Source organism: Syngnathus leptorhynchus, chromosome 9, assembly GCF_054491065.1.
Source record: "Syngnathus leptorhynchus isolate UIUO chromosome 9, UIUO_Slep, whole genome shotgun sequence".
In the NCBI taxonomy this organism is placed as follows: domain Eukaryota; kingdom Metazoa; phylum Chordata; class Actinopteri; order Syngnathiformes; family Syngnathidae; genus Syngnathus; species Syngnathus leptorhynchus.
Genome location: NC_141203.1, coordinates 5,980,400 through 5,999,022, shown reverse-complemented (window position 1 = coordinate 5,999,022; position 18,623 = coordinate 5,980,400). Strand labels below are relative to the sequence as shown.

Below are 18,623 nucleotides of genomic sequence, written 5' to 3'. Positions count from 1 at the left end.
CCACCAACCGCTCGCCAATGAGCTCCGCCCCCAGGCCTGGCTCCAGAGGGGGGGCAGGGTGACCCACGTTTGGGCAAGGGAAAATGTGCTGCGATATTATAACTCACCATAAAGGGGATGTTAACCGTATTTTGGCTAATCCCTATTATAGGACCTTTTTGCCATGGGTGACCCTGCCAGGAATGTTGTGGAATGTTTTCAGCCTTTTAGCCATGACATTCATTAAAGGAAAAAATATCAGTGCCTGATGGCTGCATCATTTTGGCAAATGTCAGCACTATTTGACTGTTGCTGCTTGACGGCTGCGGGGTGCTTGTTTTTTTTTGCACCTTAAAGGGCAGCATTTTGACAGCCCCGTTTTTTTTTTTTTCAATCGAGATGTCGGTGCTGTTGAGCAGTCGAAGCAAAGAGCAGCATCATGTTATTCACCAAGTTGCTTGTTTACTGTCGAACTTAACCTGGAGCAAACATGCATACTGTGATCGTGACATCACTGATCCCAATGATGAATAGACATTTCAAACGTTTCTGTTTTTTTTCTATAATTGCTTCAACCAACAATGAGGATATAGGTTCTCTGCTGAAAGCGCCGCCTACAAGTTTCTCAAGGCCACAGCTTGAATGCACAGTTTTCAATTCATTTTGCACCACTATAGAAAGTTCAGAGAAGACAAACAACCCCAAAACAGACTTACAAAATAGAGCAAGAGCAGAATTTATTGAACTAAATTAATCAACAAAAGTCAACAACAACAAAAGTTTCATGTAAATAAATACAAAAACAAACTCAAAGAGGTAGGCAGAGAAAAAATGGAAGCTTTCCTACACAAATGAGAGAGAGAGAGAGAGAGAGAGAGAGAGAGAGAGAGAGAGAGAGAGAGAGAGCGAGAGCGAGAGCGAGAGCGAGAGCGAGAGCGAGAGCGAGAGCGAGAGAGAGAGCGAGAGAGAGAGAGAGAGCGAGAGAGAGAGAGAGAGAGAGAGAGAGAGAGAGAGAGCGAATAGAAGCGAAACCAATAGAAGTACTTTTATCAAAAAGGACGTCCAAACAATGAGTACAACTACCCAAATACAAGCAAAACATTATGTATAAAAAACAAAACATTAACCTGCCAAATGGTTGATGGATTAACAAAGGTGTGTTTTGTTAAATTATTGTAGAACAAAATAACAAATTATTAACATCAAAAGTAAAATATGGTTAGTTTCCTTTCAATGTGTTCATGCAAGTAACAAATAGTCAACATTTGGCATTTGCATGCAATATTTAATGAAAAAACATTAGCAGTAACAACTCCACCGTGGGCGGCTCGGTGGAGTAGTGGGTACCACGTCCGCCTCACAGTTAGGAGTGTGCGGGTTTGATTCCACCTCCGGCCCTCCCTGTGTGGAGTTTGCATGTTCTCATGTTCTCCCCGTGTCCGCGTGGGTTTTCTCCGGGCACTCCGGTTTCCTCCCACATCCCAAAAACATGCTTGATAGGCCGATTGAGCACTCCAAATTGTCCCTAGGTGTGAGTGTGAGTGTGAATGGTTGTTTGTCTCTGTGTGCCCTGCGATTGGTTGGCAACCAGTTCAGGGTGTCCCCCGCCTACTGCCCGACGATGGCTGGGATAGGCTCCAGCACGCCCGCGACCCCCGTGGGGACTAAGCGGTTCAGAAAATGGATGGATGGATGGAACTTCACTGTGCTACTTTCACATTTTTGCTTCATGTAACATTTAGCCTAGCACGTGTCCTCTAATTGAAATTTCTACATGGTTTATAACATATACTACATCTTTTATGTGTAAAGTAATTCAAACAAATATGTTTTTGGAGTTTTTTCATATAACAAATGCACATTCACCCTGTTTTTTTTTCTTGCATTAATTGATGTTTGGCTCATTGTATGACTATTTTCAACAAGCCTGTTTGTGTGGTGCCCAATTAGGGAATGCTCCAAATCCCAACGTAGTATCTGTTTACAGTTTTATCGTCATCTCTTGGGAGCTTCACCAACCAGCGACAGCTAGTAAAGGGCCCAACAGCAACACGTAGCTGGGGGAAATCGAATATCTACCATCATCATGGAAAGTTAAAGTTATCACTTTTGACCTGTCCCATCAGTGGTCATAAGTCCCACTATAATTGCAATTTCAAGAATGTGAAATGTTATTTATAAGACTGTGAGTTGGATATATACAGTGGCAATGCATCTTTCAGGTTACCTACCGCTCTGGGTTAGTGTGCCGTCAAAAAATGAAATCGTGAGGCATGGAGAGTGCCACATCTGTGCACGGTGACGCTGATGTATCAGTTATTTCCATGGTTACAGAGATTCACGGTGGCTAGTGAATATGTGCCTCCTGCAGACAATGCTGTGCACTCTCATTACTGCCCGCCATGCGTCCTACATCCAGCTGGGAATGGCACGCAGCAGGAGGTGGAGGAGGAGAGGTGAGCCTACAATGTGAATAATGGAAGGAGGCATGGAATGAAAAGAGAGCTTTAAAAGTGAAGTGTGGCGTGAACCGTAGATGATCGTAGATTGATGCCGGGACTGGGCGGAATCAAATAAAACCACCAGAGGAGGATCAGTTAGGACCGTAATAGACACTGTGTATTCAAACTCAGTTTATTACTTTATACAATGTGCATCTCTGAAGTCGCAGCAAAATCTGGAATTTTCAAAATATGGCTCTATACTTGGATATCTTTGAACATATTGCGATTTCAAGAGACTGGCCAGAAAAATATGGCTAAGGTCATTAAAAACAGTGTAGGCTAGTGGTTAGGATGCCTCAGGAAGAAGCGGAATATAAACTGGATGGATGATAAAAAAAATTAAAATAACGGAATTAAACCATACTGTAAAGCACGGGTGTCAAACTCTTTTTTTTTTTGCGGGCCGCATTGTAGTCACAGCTTCTTTTGGAGGGCCGTTATGACTGTCAACCCAAATAAATGTATGAGCACCTCATATTATATACAGTAAAAGCTACAAAACGAACCGACAAATAACTCGTTTTCAAATCAGATGAGTAAAAACTGGTCAGATATTAAAAAAAAAAAAGATATTAAAAATGAAGACAATTTGCAATTCTAGTAATGTCACGAATTTGTCTTGGCGGGCCACATAAAATGATGTGACGGGCCGTATCTGGCCCCCGGGCCTTGGGTTTGACACCTGTGCTGTATAGTGATCCATGTTTCGTTTATGTGAAAAGACTCAACTCTCAAGATCCTGTACCTTGTCGTCCAAGTTAATGATTCATTCTTTTTAAGCATATTCATGGTTTGTCATTTACACATCTGCTGTACATCATTTATTGGGGGGGGGGGGGAGCGTTTCATATCTGCAAAAAAAGAAAAAAAGATTATCTACTGCTTACTTGCAATATACGAATAGTATTTCCTTTGACCCCATTTTGTGGCATGTCTTTTGCTGTCATCTTTCGGCAATTGTAAACCTTATAGGTGGGGCGTCATTTACTTTCTGATTTTTGAAATTCATGGAAGTGCTTTGTGCCTATAGTGGTTAACTACAAATATCATGCATCTTCAAAAGATCATTTTATTTACTTTATTTTGATTTTCATTTTGTGTAATTATAAAATATTTGACTTGCTGTGACATGACACCTGTCATCAATGATCCAGCAAAATGCCTATTAAGGAGGACTTTATTGCAGTACAAGTGGATGTGTGCGTGTCGCATTCTCGTACACGGCACGTACGGGACTTCCTGTGGGACAGGATTGTCTATATATAGTGCCATGTGTGTTTGTGTGTTTAATGGTGCATGTGAGAGATAGCAGATGTCGTGTGCATTGAAGAGATAGAAGACATGTACAAAAAAAAGCGCAAATGAGTTTGCCGCTGATAAGGAGGTCGTAGCGATGACAAATAATGGCGCTTATGTAGGACAAGGTCTTAGTTAATAGTCCTTACCTTATTTATTTATATACCATTTTGCTGTGAATCAAATAAGGCACTATAAGCATTCTCAGCTGTAGTTACAGAACAGACAGCATGCCCGATAAAGGAACAGAGGGTATATATAAATATATAAAAAAAAACGTACACATGCCCGGACGGAACAATACGCCATGGCATTTTGTAACCCTTTTGTAGCAAGACAAGATGTAAGAATTTAGGTGAGTGCAATGGTGTCAAATTGCATGCATGTGGTTGGATGATTTCATTTTTTTTTTTTGTGAGTAAATAGTAACCGGCAAATTTTCAAATGTTTTTTCATACCCTTACTTGGGTTTGACTGTTCATCTGCATTACGTGACCTTGTTTCCTGCATTTGTCTCCCGTGCATGTGCATATGTATGTATTTTTGTTACATAAGCGGATTATATTATGTAATATTTTGTTGTATTTTTGTCAAGGAGGTCAACATTTGCTTGCATGGTGTGTGTGTGTTACCCTAGCCTAGTGTATCACCCACACCAGCCGTCAGCTGGGTGCCACCCGAGGATGTTTTGGCCCCTGTGCGCACACGCCTGCACTGGCTGGGACCTTTTTTCTCTCTCTCTCTCTCTCTCTCTCTCTCTCTCTCTCTCTCTCTCTCTCTCTCTCTCTCTCTCTCTCTCTCTCTCTCTCTCACACACACAAAATTCTCCGCATGGTTCCATTCAAGTGTCAATCAGTGTTTAATCTCCCGAGGTTTCGGCTCAGACCGCAAGGAGAGGGTTCATTTCCACTCGTGTCATTTGCTTTTTTTTTTTGGGCTTTATTTTGACACAACCTGAGCAGGATACAACCAGCAATCAACCAACTCATCTCCGTTTGGAGAGCTTTTTTTTTCACTCAGAATTGAACACATCAGTTAAATGGAGACACTGACAAACAGCGCCAAACAACACTTTTTATCCAATAGCCGAGTGTGGGCAGAAGACAATAGAGGGTTGTTGCAAAACTATGGAATTTAGTGAATAATATTGCAGTAAGTCAGCTTGAATGTGAATCATCACACTGCCAAGGACATGTTCTAGCCGAGCTAACCTTTTCTTTGATCAATCAGACGTTGACATTTTCTATTTTTTCATTTTTAAATTTTAATTATTTTATTATTTATTTTTCTAATTTATCTTTTTTTCTATTTATATGCAGTGAACTAAAAAAAGGTAGCACAGTACTGTATATGCTTCTTTTCAAAGTCTTGTTTGTAATTGCCCGTGAAAAATGGCAAATAAGTCACAACGTTCTTTAGTGTGTAGTCATTTTCGCTCTATCTTCCTGTCTCGCGGTCTAAATTTATTCAGGTAGTAACAGAAGAGCATTTATCATCATTTATTTCATGGACGGCTGCTGCACGGCTGTCCCCTACTTCCATGTCTCCCTTTGGCCACCAAGTCTATGTCCCGCCTTCTTTTCTCATCATTTTCTCACGCCGATCCCTTCCCCCGCTACATCCATCACGCCATATGTGCAGCCCGCTCTGAGGTGCGCTTATTAACAGAGAAGACGATTAACTCAAATCTACTTGATTAGCTTTGCCTCCCCTTGATGAAATCTCAGAGAGCGCAAATAATGTACTTGTTCACATCCACCAAGGAAAGACTCGCGTAACAAAAAGTCAATTAAAACCTCCATTCATCTATTTTCTTTATCCCGGAATTTATCCGAGCTGATTTCGTGCAAATGCCTGCAGACTACATGCCACTCTAGATGGACTGGTTTGCCAATCATCATCAGAGCACATGACACATTGAGCTGCGATTGATCTCATGTAAATTCTGACATGATCGATAATTCTTCCCAGCTGACTGCTTACCAGTCAATGGCAGTGTGTGAATGGGGATTAGAGTGGGGAATTAAGACCGTGCCAGTCTCGCTGAACTTCCAATGGCATTTTCTATCCAAATTGACTCAGAGCAGCTTCCAGTAAATCACAGGACAGTTTTGAACCCGGCATTTAATCGGAACTAATCTCAGGCCAGGTTAGCTGTGAGGACAGCTGAAGTACAGATTTGTAAATCCTAATCAGACCCCAAACAGTGAGGTTTGAAGACAGAGAATGGAATACATCCAATGAATCTGTCCATTCACACATCAATTCATCTGCGTCAATGCATCTGCACTTCCTGTCACCTGGATTTCAATGTCCTGTCATGTGTGTATCTTGTAATTATATTCTTTTTTTCCGATGAGTGTTTGTCTCGTTGATATGCTTCGGTACTTTACGTCAGTCGTTTGATTATATTAATAGAAATTTTCTCACATTCGTTGTTAGCTTCAATACATCTTTTATCCATCTGTCTCACTTTGTTTTTATTTTGCCCAACATTTTAACACCAAAGACCTCAGCTTCAGCTTTTTTTTTTTCATTGTGTAAAGAACACAACAGCAGCAAGTATTGCTCTTCTTCCTTTTCAGGGGAAATGAGGTCGGTGCCTTGCCTGATGATTATTGCGCAGATTAAGTAGGGAACATGAATATCATTATTACATCGAGACGTTTGCCTCACAGTTTGCATAATAGCAGGTTCAGGTTTCCTTTTCACCCTTGTGTTTCTTTTGTACCCAACACTCCCATATCTTTTCAGCATTGCCATTAGTGCCTTTTGGAGGGCTTGGCTTTAAAAGAAAAAGGACAGCAAAGCATTTGCCTTATGCAAGCCTTTAATTATTTTCATGCTCGACTGACATCAGTCTTCTAGTGCCAGCAGTGAGAAACACTCACATTGTTGAAGACATTCACTACCTCCAGAGTATTTAAAAATAAAAGTTAATTGAGATATAGATTGTTAAGAATTTTGTGGATTGTGTGGAAGTGATTGTTGATGAAGCAATTGAGTCAAAATATAGTGCAGTACTTGGTTGCAACCAGCAGAGGCAACATTGCATCTGCCTCCACGCTAAAAAGACAGCTTGACATCAGCTAGGTCGGAGATGTAGAGCGACGTCTACCCAACGCATATATTAATGAGCGTCCTTCTGAGTTTGATACGGAACAGTCGCGATTTGTCATTTGTGGAACCAGAAGTGTATCAACGGTGTGGTGTGTGGGGGTGACTGTGACATAGCTCGGAAGAGTGCACGTTTTTTTTTTTTGGGGAGATGATTGCAATCATTAGACCAGTAATAAGCCCATTAAATGCTGAAATTTCACACCTGCTTGCTTCAAAACTATTCATTTGTCATTTCCAGTTAAAGTTTAATATAAAACTGATAAAGCATAAAATCATTTAACATTTTACATGGGGCAGAGATGTTACAGTAATTATAAATCTCGCTTCAAAATTGCCGATATAGCTTGCTCACAAACGGTAAATCTCGATGTCGCTTTGGTTATGATTGGCGTTCATACCACGTGTCACGATGCTAAGGGAAATAGCCTTGGCCTAAAAAATAATAGCTTAGAGGAACCCAAAGCAATTTCAAGAGGGCTCAAGGATTGCAAGTAGAAATGAGAAATGAGTACTGGGGGAGGAAATAGAATAGCTAATGATGAACATTTGCTTTTTTTGGAGTAAGGGAACACGAGAAGAAATCTTTTCTTCTGCTTTTCATTCTTAGTCTTTTTTTTCTGTCTTCATCTGTGCCTCGTCTTGTGTGAAAGATTCATCAAGGCATTTAGCAAACATCTCCTTTTCTGAAGCACACATGGCACTCATCCAGCTCATCTTGTTGCACTCTCCTTCCCACACACAAACACCCAGTGCTCCGATAGCAGTCTGGACTGTTGTTTTATTTTAGTTTGCAAACTTATTAACTGTCCCTCATTTGACTCAATTGATGAAGCGATTGCCCTTACAAGGCCTTAAAGCTCAGAAAGCTCTAAAAGGGCTTCTGGTCTCTGTAGTGCTGAGGAAAGTTTAGTTCAGAATGCCAGGAAATCTGCATTGTTAGCTGGAAAATACACACTTATATTGTCTTATTTTCACCGAGCACCGGCTGTCATGTGACAAGATGGACACATTGTCTAAAAATAACAGAGATTCGTAGGTTTCACTCAACCGTGACGTTATGCAAGTATGTACAGTAGCTGTGATAAATGAAGGAACCCAAAAAAAAAAACCTTTACTGAGTTCATAGGTTTGTAAAATGTTTAATGAGTTATTTAGGTCAAACTGTGAGCATCATAATACCTTCATAAATTGTATATGCGAGGTTTTAAATTACTGATATTGCTAGTTTCGGCTTGCTGTACCAAGGCTTCAAAAAAGACAGATACCGGAATGTAATGTAATGTTATGTAATGTAGTCTATTGTAAATCTTCAAACAATTACTAACTACACATGGAGCAGCATCCCTTTCAACCATGCCCTGCTTCCTTTTTTCTTTTCATCACCATTCCAGCTTTGATCTTCTTCCTCCATGCACCTCTTAAATTGCTCTGCTCCTTCTCAGTAGATAGACGACCCAGCTTATGACTTCAGTTTTTTAACGAAACTCTGAGGAGATTACCCTTAAAACGCATACCATCGCTGCCAAGACTGAACATGTGTAACTGCACCTTTATTGGGATCGGCATCAAAACTGGTTACTTCTTTATCCACCTTTAACCTGATCTTCACAAAAGTATTGGGTTTAGCTGTGTATTTGTTGTTTCTTGAGAGTTAAAAATGTTTTGTTCGAATGAATTTTATTTATAGGTGGATTTTTGCTATTCGCGGGTTGGTGTTTGGTTTCTGGTATTTCAAAAATGTTGACACAAATATTTGTCCTGTGCCTCCACATCATGGTTGTGCACAGCGATACTGCCTGCATTTCAGACGTAATGTTGAGATTACGTAAAATCAGCTACCACTATTTATCTCATAGCCTGACACAAATGATCGGGATGGAAGGCATTCTCTCATGCATCCGAGGGTGGAGGGGGGGGAGAATTCAGGATCCTGACAGCTTGGAGTACAAAGCTGTTGGCGAGTCTGGTAGTGCGGGAGCGCAGGCATCTGTACCTCTTCCCAGAGGGCAGAAGATCAAACAAAGAGAGAGCGGGGTGACTCACATCACGCACAATCACGGTCGCCTTGCGGGTGAGACGGGAGGTGTAAATGTCCTTCAGGGAGGGGAGCGGAGCCCCAATGATTTTACTAGCAGTGTTCACTACGCGCTGCAGAGCCTTCATGTTGTATTCAGTGCAGCCACCACCCCACACAGCGATACCATTCCCCCCAAAAGAAAACTGCTCATGCGTACAGTTAGACCAAATTTTGAGCTAGACTTCCGTTGGGCACAGCTCATTGTCTTGTTCCAGCCGCATATCCAGATGACTTTGAATTTTTATATTCCCTTGAGGCGAGCTTTAATTCATACTCAGCTCAATGAATTCATTGTGCGAATGCACTTGTAATTGCACCTTATCCTGCAACTGCACCAAATTGTGGCACTCCTGTACTTTGGAACAGATAGTTTATCATCTTCTGCCTTTCTGTCATTTTCTCCCTCAATCTTGCCCCGTTTCCTCCCTCGCTTTCATCACCATTCATTCCAATTTCAATCTTCTCTATCCTAACCTCCCCTCTGTCCCGCCACTCATGTGTACACTTAGTGGATATCACTGGAGTCAGACGAGCTTGACGCTGTTATGTAACAATTGTCCTCTTGACTTGGAAGTGTGTCATCTCATGGGATAAAGCCCCCCCCCCCCCCCCGGTGGCCACAATAAAAAAAAGACCTTCTGCTAAACCCCCCTTTAGGGGCTCCCTGGAGAATGTTAATGTTTGAATGGTGTAATGGAGGAAGGAAAGGGCAAGGGAGGGGAAAGGATGAGACAATAACAGAGAGCTGATCTACAAGGACAGAGTGGAGGGTGGAGGCGGTTGTCGGGGGCGACCACCGTTCTTGAGTAGTAACAAGAAGAGAGGGAAGTAGATGAAGATAAATATTGTAGACATGAAGGAGAGCTGATGTCTCGTCCTTTGTGTGCCTTTACAAAGCTAATAATACTCTGTTTTATTAAAACTGACGGAAATCTATTCATGTCAACAATCTTTTACAATCGTGGTTTATCGTGTTCCATACAGAGAGCTGTTCCTAATATTTTAACCAGAAATTGTCATACGAATTTCCAGATGTCAATCAAAACAAAACATCATTGTCACACGGCTCACTATGCTACGTTGGTGGCATGCATACACGGTAGCACTGGATTAGCAGCCGCCTCGAGCGGTAATCTATTGAGTTAATCTGCCGCCAGTGTGACTGCGGATCAGTAGCTGGATTTATGGCATCAGATCATGAGATCCGATTGGGAGCAGAATCACGCAACGGCCAGGTGTTTACGAGGGGCGTGTCAGTCATGTGTGTGATTTATGCACAAGGTTAACTAGTTACTAGGTCAATGAATGGAAATTGAAGTATAGGTGTTTGTGTGTGCGTGCCACAGGTGTAAATGGATTTTCACATGAATGTTTCATTGGGCTCCTCCAGTTCATTTAAATTGAGTGTTGAAGGTTATTGTGAGTAAACACAATTTTATTATTTTGTCATTTTTTTTCATTATTGTTGCCAAGCTTTCATTCAGTCCAATTCAAATTATTTTCCCCACCGGTAAAGTAATTTTGTAAAATAACAAGGCACGTCTGAATGCCTGTATGTCACGTGACTGTGAAGAGCCAGCTGCTGTCCAGACCTGCTCCATGTACACTACAATGACCCATTGTCCTTTTCTCTATTTATTTTGACAGCAATTCATGCTTGCCTTCTGCTGCCGTGTCTTTTTATCTACCGCATTCAAGACGATGGACAATTTTTCATCCTTCATTAGAACAATTAGCTACGCTGTTTAATTAGGTCCAATTTATATTCTTTCTGGGCAGCACGGCAAGATAGTGGTTGGCACGTCTACTTTACAGTTTTGAGGTTTCAGGATTTTAATTTCTGCTCATGCCCAGAAAACAACAATTCAAAGCAATCATGCTTTGTGACTTTTTTGCCACTGTTTGAACGAGAGTGAGAACACAGAAGAAACACTTATAATAAGTTTAAATGTATTTCAAGAATGCGATAAAGGTAAAAAAAAAAAAAGGTTTGCAACATGTCAATTCTTAGTATTCATGATACTGACCTAAAAGGATTCCAAAGCATCTGTTATTGATCAGCAGCTTTGCAACAAGTAGCGACAACAGAAACATAAACAAAACTCAAACAATTATCGAGCCGCAAAGGTTCTGCGAGACCTTCAAGCTCACATGGTTGATCACGACTTGGCATGCGAGGTAAACATCAGCATCAACTTCGATGCTGGCTACGCAAACGTATGGATTTCCAATCCCGCCTCATCAATGAGCGCTGTTTGCTTTTGTTCACGTAAACATTCCAGAAAACGTCTTTTCATTAAGTTGACCAGACGGGGCTGGACAGACGCGCTTAGCGAAAGCAGGTCAGCGAGTATTTAGGTGGACCGAGCATGTGTGGCCTGGTTGCTCTGATGATGCTGAGGCCCTCGGATGTTTGAGAGGGTTTGTAGGCTGATAATCCAGAGTGTGCCTTCTGTATGTGTATATATGTGTGTGTTGTCTCACATATTTTTTACATTGACGTGCCCGACACACAACGCCATCCAGGAAACTGTGAGCAGGGGCTGGCAAAATCTCTAATACATCACTCGGCTTTTGTTCCAAGAGGCCATCTATGTGTTCTAATCCACTCTTACACTCCCCTCCTCCTCTCCCCCCCCCCCCCCCCCCCCCCTTTACCCTCTGATGACACTCTGTTTGGATTGTTCATCTGCTATTCGATCGTTGGCTTCACGGCTTAGTCGCTGCCCGGAGGAAAAAGTCAGTGAGCAGATGGGAAGTGGAGCAAAGGCTGAGGGTGGGGGACTGAATCAGGAAAAGTAAGAATAAGAGGATGAAAAAAATAAAATAAAACCCCGAGTCGGAACTTTACCATAAGTACATCTGCAAAGTGTAATACAAATTTTGGTGCCATCTCTGCTGGTGTCTAGCAGGCTTCATTGCATAATGCTAAAAATAATAATAAAATGACTGTTGCCATTGTCTACATCATCCATTACCCAAAAAAGAGGACAAACTATTTATGTTTTCTTAAAAAAAAGTTTTTCATGTAAATATTTTTAAATCAGTTACAGATAAGCAGGATTTTTTTTTTTTTTTTTGCATTTTCTTCCTATACCGTAACTGTGATTCCAACTACCATGTGGTTGACACCCCTGAATTTGAACAGCTATGTATTCAAGAGTGGGCCGAATACACCAACAATTCCAATTTATAGCACAGATGCACCCAAGCAGATTTTTCAGCTCTCAGGTTGCCCTCATTGGCTTCCCTTGCATTCCCTTACATTACATTATTGATGGTGATGATAATGTCAGGTTACCTTGGTATGTAGGTCTGTTTGTGACACACCTCTTCACATAGACTCCAATCTAACTTACATACAAATGCACGATTTATTCAGTTTCACGTCGGGCCTGTACATTCGCTTATGTTGTGGAAAAAAAGCAAAACAAATTCGGTTTTGTTGCGTATCGCACCAAACAACCGTAATAAAGTATCATGTTCAAATGACGCTTCTTTGACAGCGTCATCATGGGTTTGATGACAATACAAGAAGTTACTTATGCAAGGGAAGCCGTTGCGCCTTCTACTATACGAACAGTTATTAGCAGGTCCCTCGGCTGACACTTTCTCACCGCATCGCTGATGAAGCTTGTCAAAGCACTGACGTTTGCTCGCCATGCTGCCATGGAGCTGTCAATCAATGTCTCGGTGGAGGGTGATTGTAAGTGCACTGTGCTGACATGTGAGCGGGGTGTGTTTATCAACCTATTTTTAAATTCATGACCCAGTGTGATGGTCTTTTCTGACATTTCACACATACACACACACACACACACACACACGCACGCACGCACGCACGCACGCACGCACGCACGCACACACACACACACACACACACACACTTTTGTATACATTCATACAGTACATACATGGTACATCTGTTGCCAGTTTTTCCGACTGGAAATGTAATGTGCTCATGCTAAAGCAACAAATGTTTTTTTCTATCGATTAATCTTTGGTATCTGCTGGACTCACAGATATCCAGTGCTCATCTGTTTTTAATCCAAATTTGGTGGGGGGCTAATTTCTAATTCTATCCGAAGGTATTGTTTTATTGCATTTTTCCTTTTGTTTACGTTGCTATAGCCTGTGACCCACATCCGAATTGGAGCAAACAAATCTAAAGGTTGTCACTTGAACCATAGAGTCTCAATCAGTGAATCCCCCAACCTTTACTGAGCCAAGGCAAATATATTAAATTCGAAAAATCAAAAATGTTAAAATTGAAAAATGGATGGATGAATGAACTGTGAGTTATAATTTCATTCCACTCAGTGCTTTCAAAATTACATGCACAGTGAGTGCTGTGTACACATTCTTTCTTCCAAAAGGAGGAAAGTAGTGATTCCTGCGTCAAATCTGTCATCTTACTTGGGAAAAGCTTCCGGTCAGGGACTAAATAAGGATGTGTATGTAAAAAGAAGATAAAAGGAAAACAAAAGACTAAACACTAACACGCACTTTATCAATTGCCATCACCCGGCACATGTCTGCTGTATTAATAGATGAAAAGTAAATTGTACTTCCTGCCTGGTCAAAACAAAGCTCCGCCCCTTCTTCCTGCACGTTGTCTGTCTGTTATTAATGTGTGGTGTACACTGAGTGGGACGTTTACTGTGAAACGTAAAAAACGACATTTACCATATTTTTATATTATATATTATATTATATTATGTTATGTTATGTTATGTTGTGTTGTGTTATATTATATTATATTATATTATATTATATTATATTACATTACATTACATTACATTACATTACATTATATTATATTATATTATATTATATTATATTCTACATTATATTATATTATACATTATTTTATATTACTATATGATATTAGTTCTTTTCTACCAATACCTCTTGTGGAAACAAAAATAACATGTCAAACCAAACTGAAACTGCCTGATGTAAAATGGATTTTTGTCCTCATTACATACACACACACGCATTTTGACCATAAAGGTTTTTTACTTTCCCAGGATCCTTCGGTACAGAAGGTGGGCGGAGGCAGAAAGAAGACTGTGTCATTCAGCAGCATGCCCTCAGAGAAGAAGGTATAACACCTCTCATAACAAGCAAAAATCACACTACAACAATAAAGTGCCTTTAGTCATGAAACCCTTGACGTTGAACAGGAATGCAGAATTTTAAACTGAATTGACATTTTTACTTGACCTCTTTGAGAGTAACAGCTAACACTGAAAGTATTTATTTACCCCCCCAGGAATGCAAAAGCTTTTATTTGACATATACATCATAACATGAGAAAATTCGTGGATGCATGTTTCTCAGAAAACATGGTCCAGGAGTGGGAAATGTGGGTCCAAAACTGAACTTGTGCAAAGCCAGCTTAAAACAATCTTTGCTTTAAATCAAGCCTTCCTTCTGCAGTGTGCTATGAATAAATATAATGTACTCAGCTCATGGTCCACTCGGTTGTTAAATGGACACCAAACACTGAGTACTCACGGACCAATTCGTTTGAGACCATTTTTACACTTGAATAACTTCACGACCTTCATACAAAGATATTCAGTTGGTACGAATAGAAAATTACCTTTCAATGGAGAGTAGACGGAAACGTTGACCGTCATGTACTGTCGCTACGTCAGTAGGGGTTTGCTTCGCAAAATACAAAATGCCTGGCTTTCAGATCTTGCTGACTAATATGCAAAAACACCTCCTCCAAAATTTCCTTGCCCAGGTCAACAGCGCGGCCGACTGCCTGGCCTTTATGCAGGGCGGATGTGAGCTGAAGAAGGTGCGCCCAAACTCACGGATCTACTGTCGCTTCTACACGCTGGAGGCCGACCTGAGTTGCTTACGCTGGGAGCCGTCCAAGAAGGACATGGACCGGGCCCGCCTGGATGTCTCCAGCATCCGGGAGGTTCGGACCGGCAAGAGCACTGAGACCTTCCTGCATAATGGACTTCTCTCTGAACAACTGGCTGAGGAGGCCGCGTTCTCTGTCATACATGGCGAGGACTACCAGGTAAGACGGTGTTATGAAACTTTTCTATTGTTGTTTTTTCTAAACAATTTAATCCCTACAGTCTCTAGATTTGGTGGCACTCTCAGCGGATGTAGCCAATATCTGGGTTACGGGTCTCCGTTACCTTTTGGCCCACCCCACAGTCGTCGGTGGGGGACTCGGAGGAGGGAGCGGTCTGGGAGAAGGAGGAACAATGGAAGGCAGTCTGGGCAGCAAAATGAGGAGCGAGTGGCTGGCGACCGAGTTTGCTCAAGTGGACGAAGATGGTTACGGCATTGTGTCTGAGGATGTGGCGGTCATGACGATTGTTAAACTTTGTCCTGGCATCAAGGAAGCCAAGGTATGACTATTGCATGTGGAATTGTCAAGTCAAGTCAAGCCAAGTTTATTTGTATAGTCCTAAATCACAAGCAGTCTCAAAGGGCTTCACATAGACAATCAATTGACAATAATTCTCAAAGCATCCCCTGATCTTAGGCTCCCAAAAGGGCAAGGAAAAACTCAAAAACCCCTACCAGGGGAAAAATGAGAAACCTTGAGAAGGGACCACAGATGGAAGGATCCCCCTTTCAGGATCACCAGGCTGCAATGGATGCAAAGAGGGCACATAAAATACATCATATGGAAATCAATTATTTCCATATTATTATTATTAAACAATTGGCCATTTAAATGAATTGATTCATATCATTTTGGTTCATGCACAACAAATCATAACAATCACAATATACGGTCTTTGAAACTTTAACTCATCCGCACAAACGGTGTGCTTGAAAGAACCAGCATGTAATGAGGATGACAATTTCATTTTTTGGCTTTTTTTTACAGGTCCATCGTGGCTGTTAAGGGTCTTTTTTTTAATTCTGTGAGATGTAGATATGTAGGAAACTTGCTACTCTAAATTTGGACTTTCCTGTATACTGTAAAACTCTGTTTATAAAACAGTCACTTAAATTCTGCGGTATCACTTAATGTAGTAAGTGCTTTATCTTCCACAGATGCCATGAGCGTATTTCTACGCTGGATGCTTTTAAGAAGTCACCTTTGATCTTTTAGTCGAAAATATTCTTTAATTATTATTCAGATTATATTATTAGACACTTAGATGATTATGGAATGTGTCGCAAGTAATTATACTACTGTGTTCTTGGTCTTCTTTGTGTCACTTTTGCGGGTCTCTGTGAATGCGATCATTCACTTTAGTAAAATTAAACAAGGTCAACAAGCCTGCTTTGTTTGCAAATGTTATGTAATATCCTCAAGGAGACGACCATCTTTTTACATTTGATTGAGGGGAGATGCTAATCCGATTTTTATAGAGTGAAGAGGAATTTGCTTTGGTGAGAAAAAAAAAAAGATTTTCCAGCGGTCTTTGCTTCATTTATAGGTTTTCATTATTGGCAGTGACTCTGGCTGCTTCATCCATGTGTCCTCTGCTGTCAAATTATCCCCCCCCTCCAAGGAGCACGTAACGAAAAAGAATGTTAAAAAGAAAAGGAACAAGATTAAAGAGTGAGGCAGAGTTGGACAAAGGATGAGTAATAGGCACGACGTTATTACGCCGCCACCATGTACAGTATCTGGGTCATTTCCATTTCCTTTGCGAAACAAAATAACTAACGTTTAATCAGATCGGCTAACTTCATGAAATGGATGAGTTAAGAGTTCTGGAAAGTTTAACATTCATCTCACTGATAGGACTGTGCTCAGCATTCCATTTATCCTCACAGGTCCGTCTGCGCTTCAAGGAGATCCAGCGCAGCAAAGAGAAGCTGACCTCCCACGTGACACGTGAGGAGTTCCAGGAGGCCTACTGCGAGCTGTGCACCCGACCGGATGTCTATTTCCTGATGGTGCAGCTGGCCAAGGACCGGGAGTGTCTGGACCCTCAGGACCTGCGCCTTTTCCTGGAGACGGAGCAAGGTCTGTCCTTGGCCACCACCGAGGGCTGCTTGGAGCTGCTGAGGCGCTATGAGCCCTCAGCACAGGGCAAGGAGAGGGGGCTGCTCGGGTTAGATGGCTTTGCCCGCTATCTGCAATCTCCCGAGTGCCAGTTGCTGGATCCTGAGCATGAGGGGGTGTGCCAGGACATGAACCTGCCCCTGTCACATTACTACATTAGGTACACAATGCATCACAGATATTAAGTAACATTTGAACATTCTTAACTGTCATGGATACAAGGTATTGACGAGTTTCTTGACCAGTGATATTCACTAATTCTGCCGATTGTTTCTTCAGCACCTCATACCGATCCTACCTTCTGGATGATCAGGTCCATGGCAGAGCAGACCTCGGCGGCCTGATCAAAGCCCTTCAGTCTGGCTGCCGTTGCCTGGAGCTCGGAGTAACTGACGGCCCAGAGGGAGAACCTCTACTTGGGGTTGACTACGGTCCAGACATTCCTTGCCACCATCAGCAGCACCACCACCACGCACCCGTCACCATCCGATCCGCTTTGGAAGTGGTCAACAAGTACGCCTTCCTGACCTCGCGGTACCCGCTCCTGGTGTACCTGTGCCAACGCTGCTCGCGTGCCCAACAGCGTACCATGGCTCAGCACCTGAAGAAAGTACTTGGCTCTCGGCTTTACACTCCGGAGTCCCTACCAGTCAGCCTGGGGGGTCGAGCCACCACCTTACCCTCCCCTGAGCAGCTAAAGGGACGTATCTTGATAGTGGGCAAGAAGCTCCCTCCAGATCATGAAGGATCTGATGGGGAAGTGTCTGAGGAGGAAGAAGAGATTGGAGGAGGGGGTCCTCTGGCTGGGCGGCGGATGACCATCCCGGGTGAGGAGGATCTGGGCGTGGTCTTGGTAGTACCTCCGCCCTCTCAGCCTAGGAAGCTCCGCCTAAACAAAGAACTCTCGGACTTGGTGGCCATCGCTCGGAAAGATAGTCGCCACTTTTACGCCCAACGGGCTGTTCGCAAGCAGCACTCGCCGCCCAGCAGTCCCGGCTCTCCCGGCACTCCCTTAGTGAACGAGACACCCTACTGGACGCTTTGCTCCCTGGGCGAGGGGGAGGCCGGGCGGCTGACTACAGAGACTCCGGAAGACCTCGTCATGTTCACCAAGCGCACTCTAACGAGGGTGCGGCCCAGCTCGGTGCGCCTGGACTCCAGTAACCCCAACCCGCAGGGGTACTGGAAAGGGGGCGTTCAGCTGGTGGCCTTAAACCAACAGACCCCCGGTGCCATGCTGGACCTTCACAGGGGCCGCTTCTCTCAAAATGGAGGCTGCGGTTATGTACTCCGACCTACTGTCATGAGGGATGAAGTGTCGTATTTCAGCGCCCATACACATGGCTGCGTGCCTGGTGTACCACCACAAACTCTTCGCATTAAGGTTTCTTGGCATTATATTCTAAAAATCACATAAGATCATAAATACTTTGCCTTCATGCTGTGCAGAAAACATTTTGATAACATGCAACATGACTCTGCACTCTATTCCTTCAGTCCTGAGTAGGTGCTGCTGTTTTGGTTAGTAACAGAATGCAAATCAGTTCAGCAGTTTTTTCTTTTTTATTGGATGGAAGGTGTTTATTTGTCTGAAATGGAATATATTGACTATTCTGAGCACAGCGTTTATTTGATGGTCAGC

General features: G+C 42.4%; 1 protein-coding gene across 1 annotated transcript in view; it reads left to right on the top strand.

The window, feature by feature from the left end:
* The window catches only part of plcl1 (phospholipase C like 1), a 38,276-nt gene that overhangs the window by 11,511 nt on the left and 8,142 nt on the right, over positions 1-18,623 (top strand). The window contains exons 2-6 of the mRNA XM_085920329.1: positions 14,007-14,081; positions 14,732-15,019; positions 15,081-15,359; positions 16,750-17,141; positions 17,261-18,365. Coding sequence (XP_085776455.1) covers positions 14,007-14,081; positions 14,732-15,019; positions 15,081-15,359; positions 16,750-17,141; positions 17,261-18,365 — 2,139 coding nt within the window. The remainder of the gene's footprint in view (positions 1-14,006; positions 14,082-14,731; positions 15,020-15,080; positions 15,360-16,749; positions 17,142-17,260; positions 18,366-18,623) is intronic.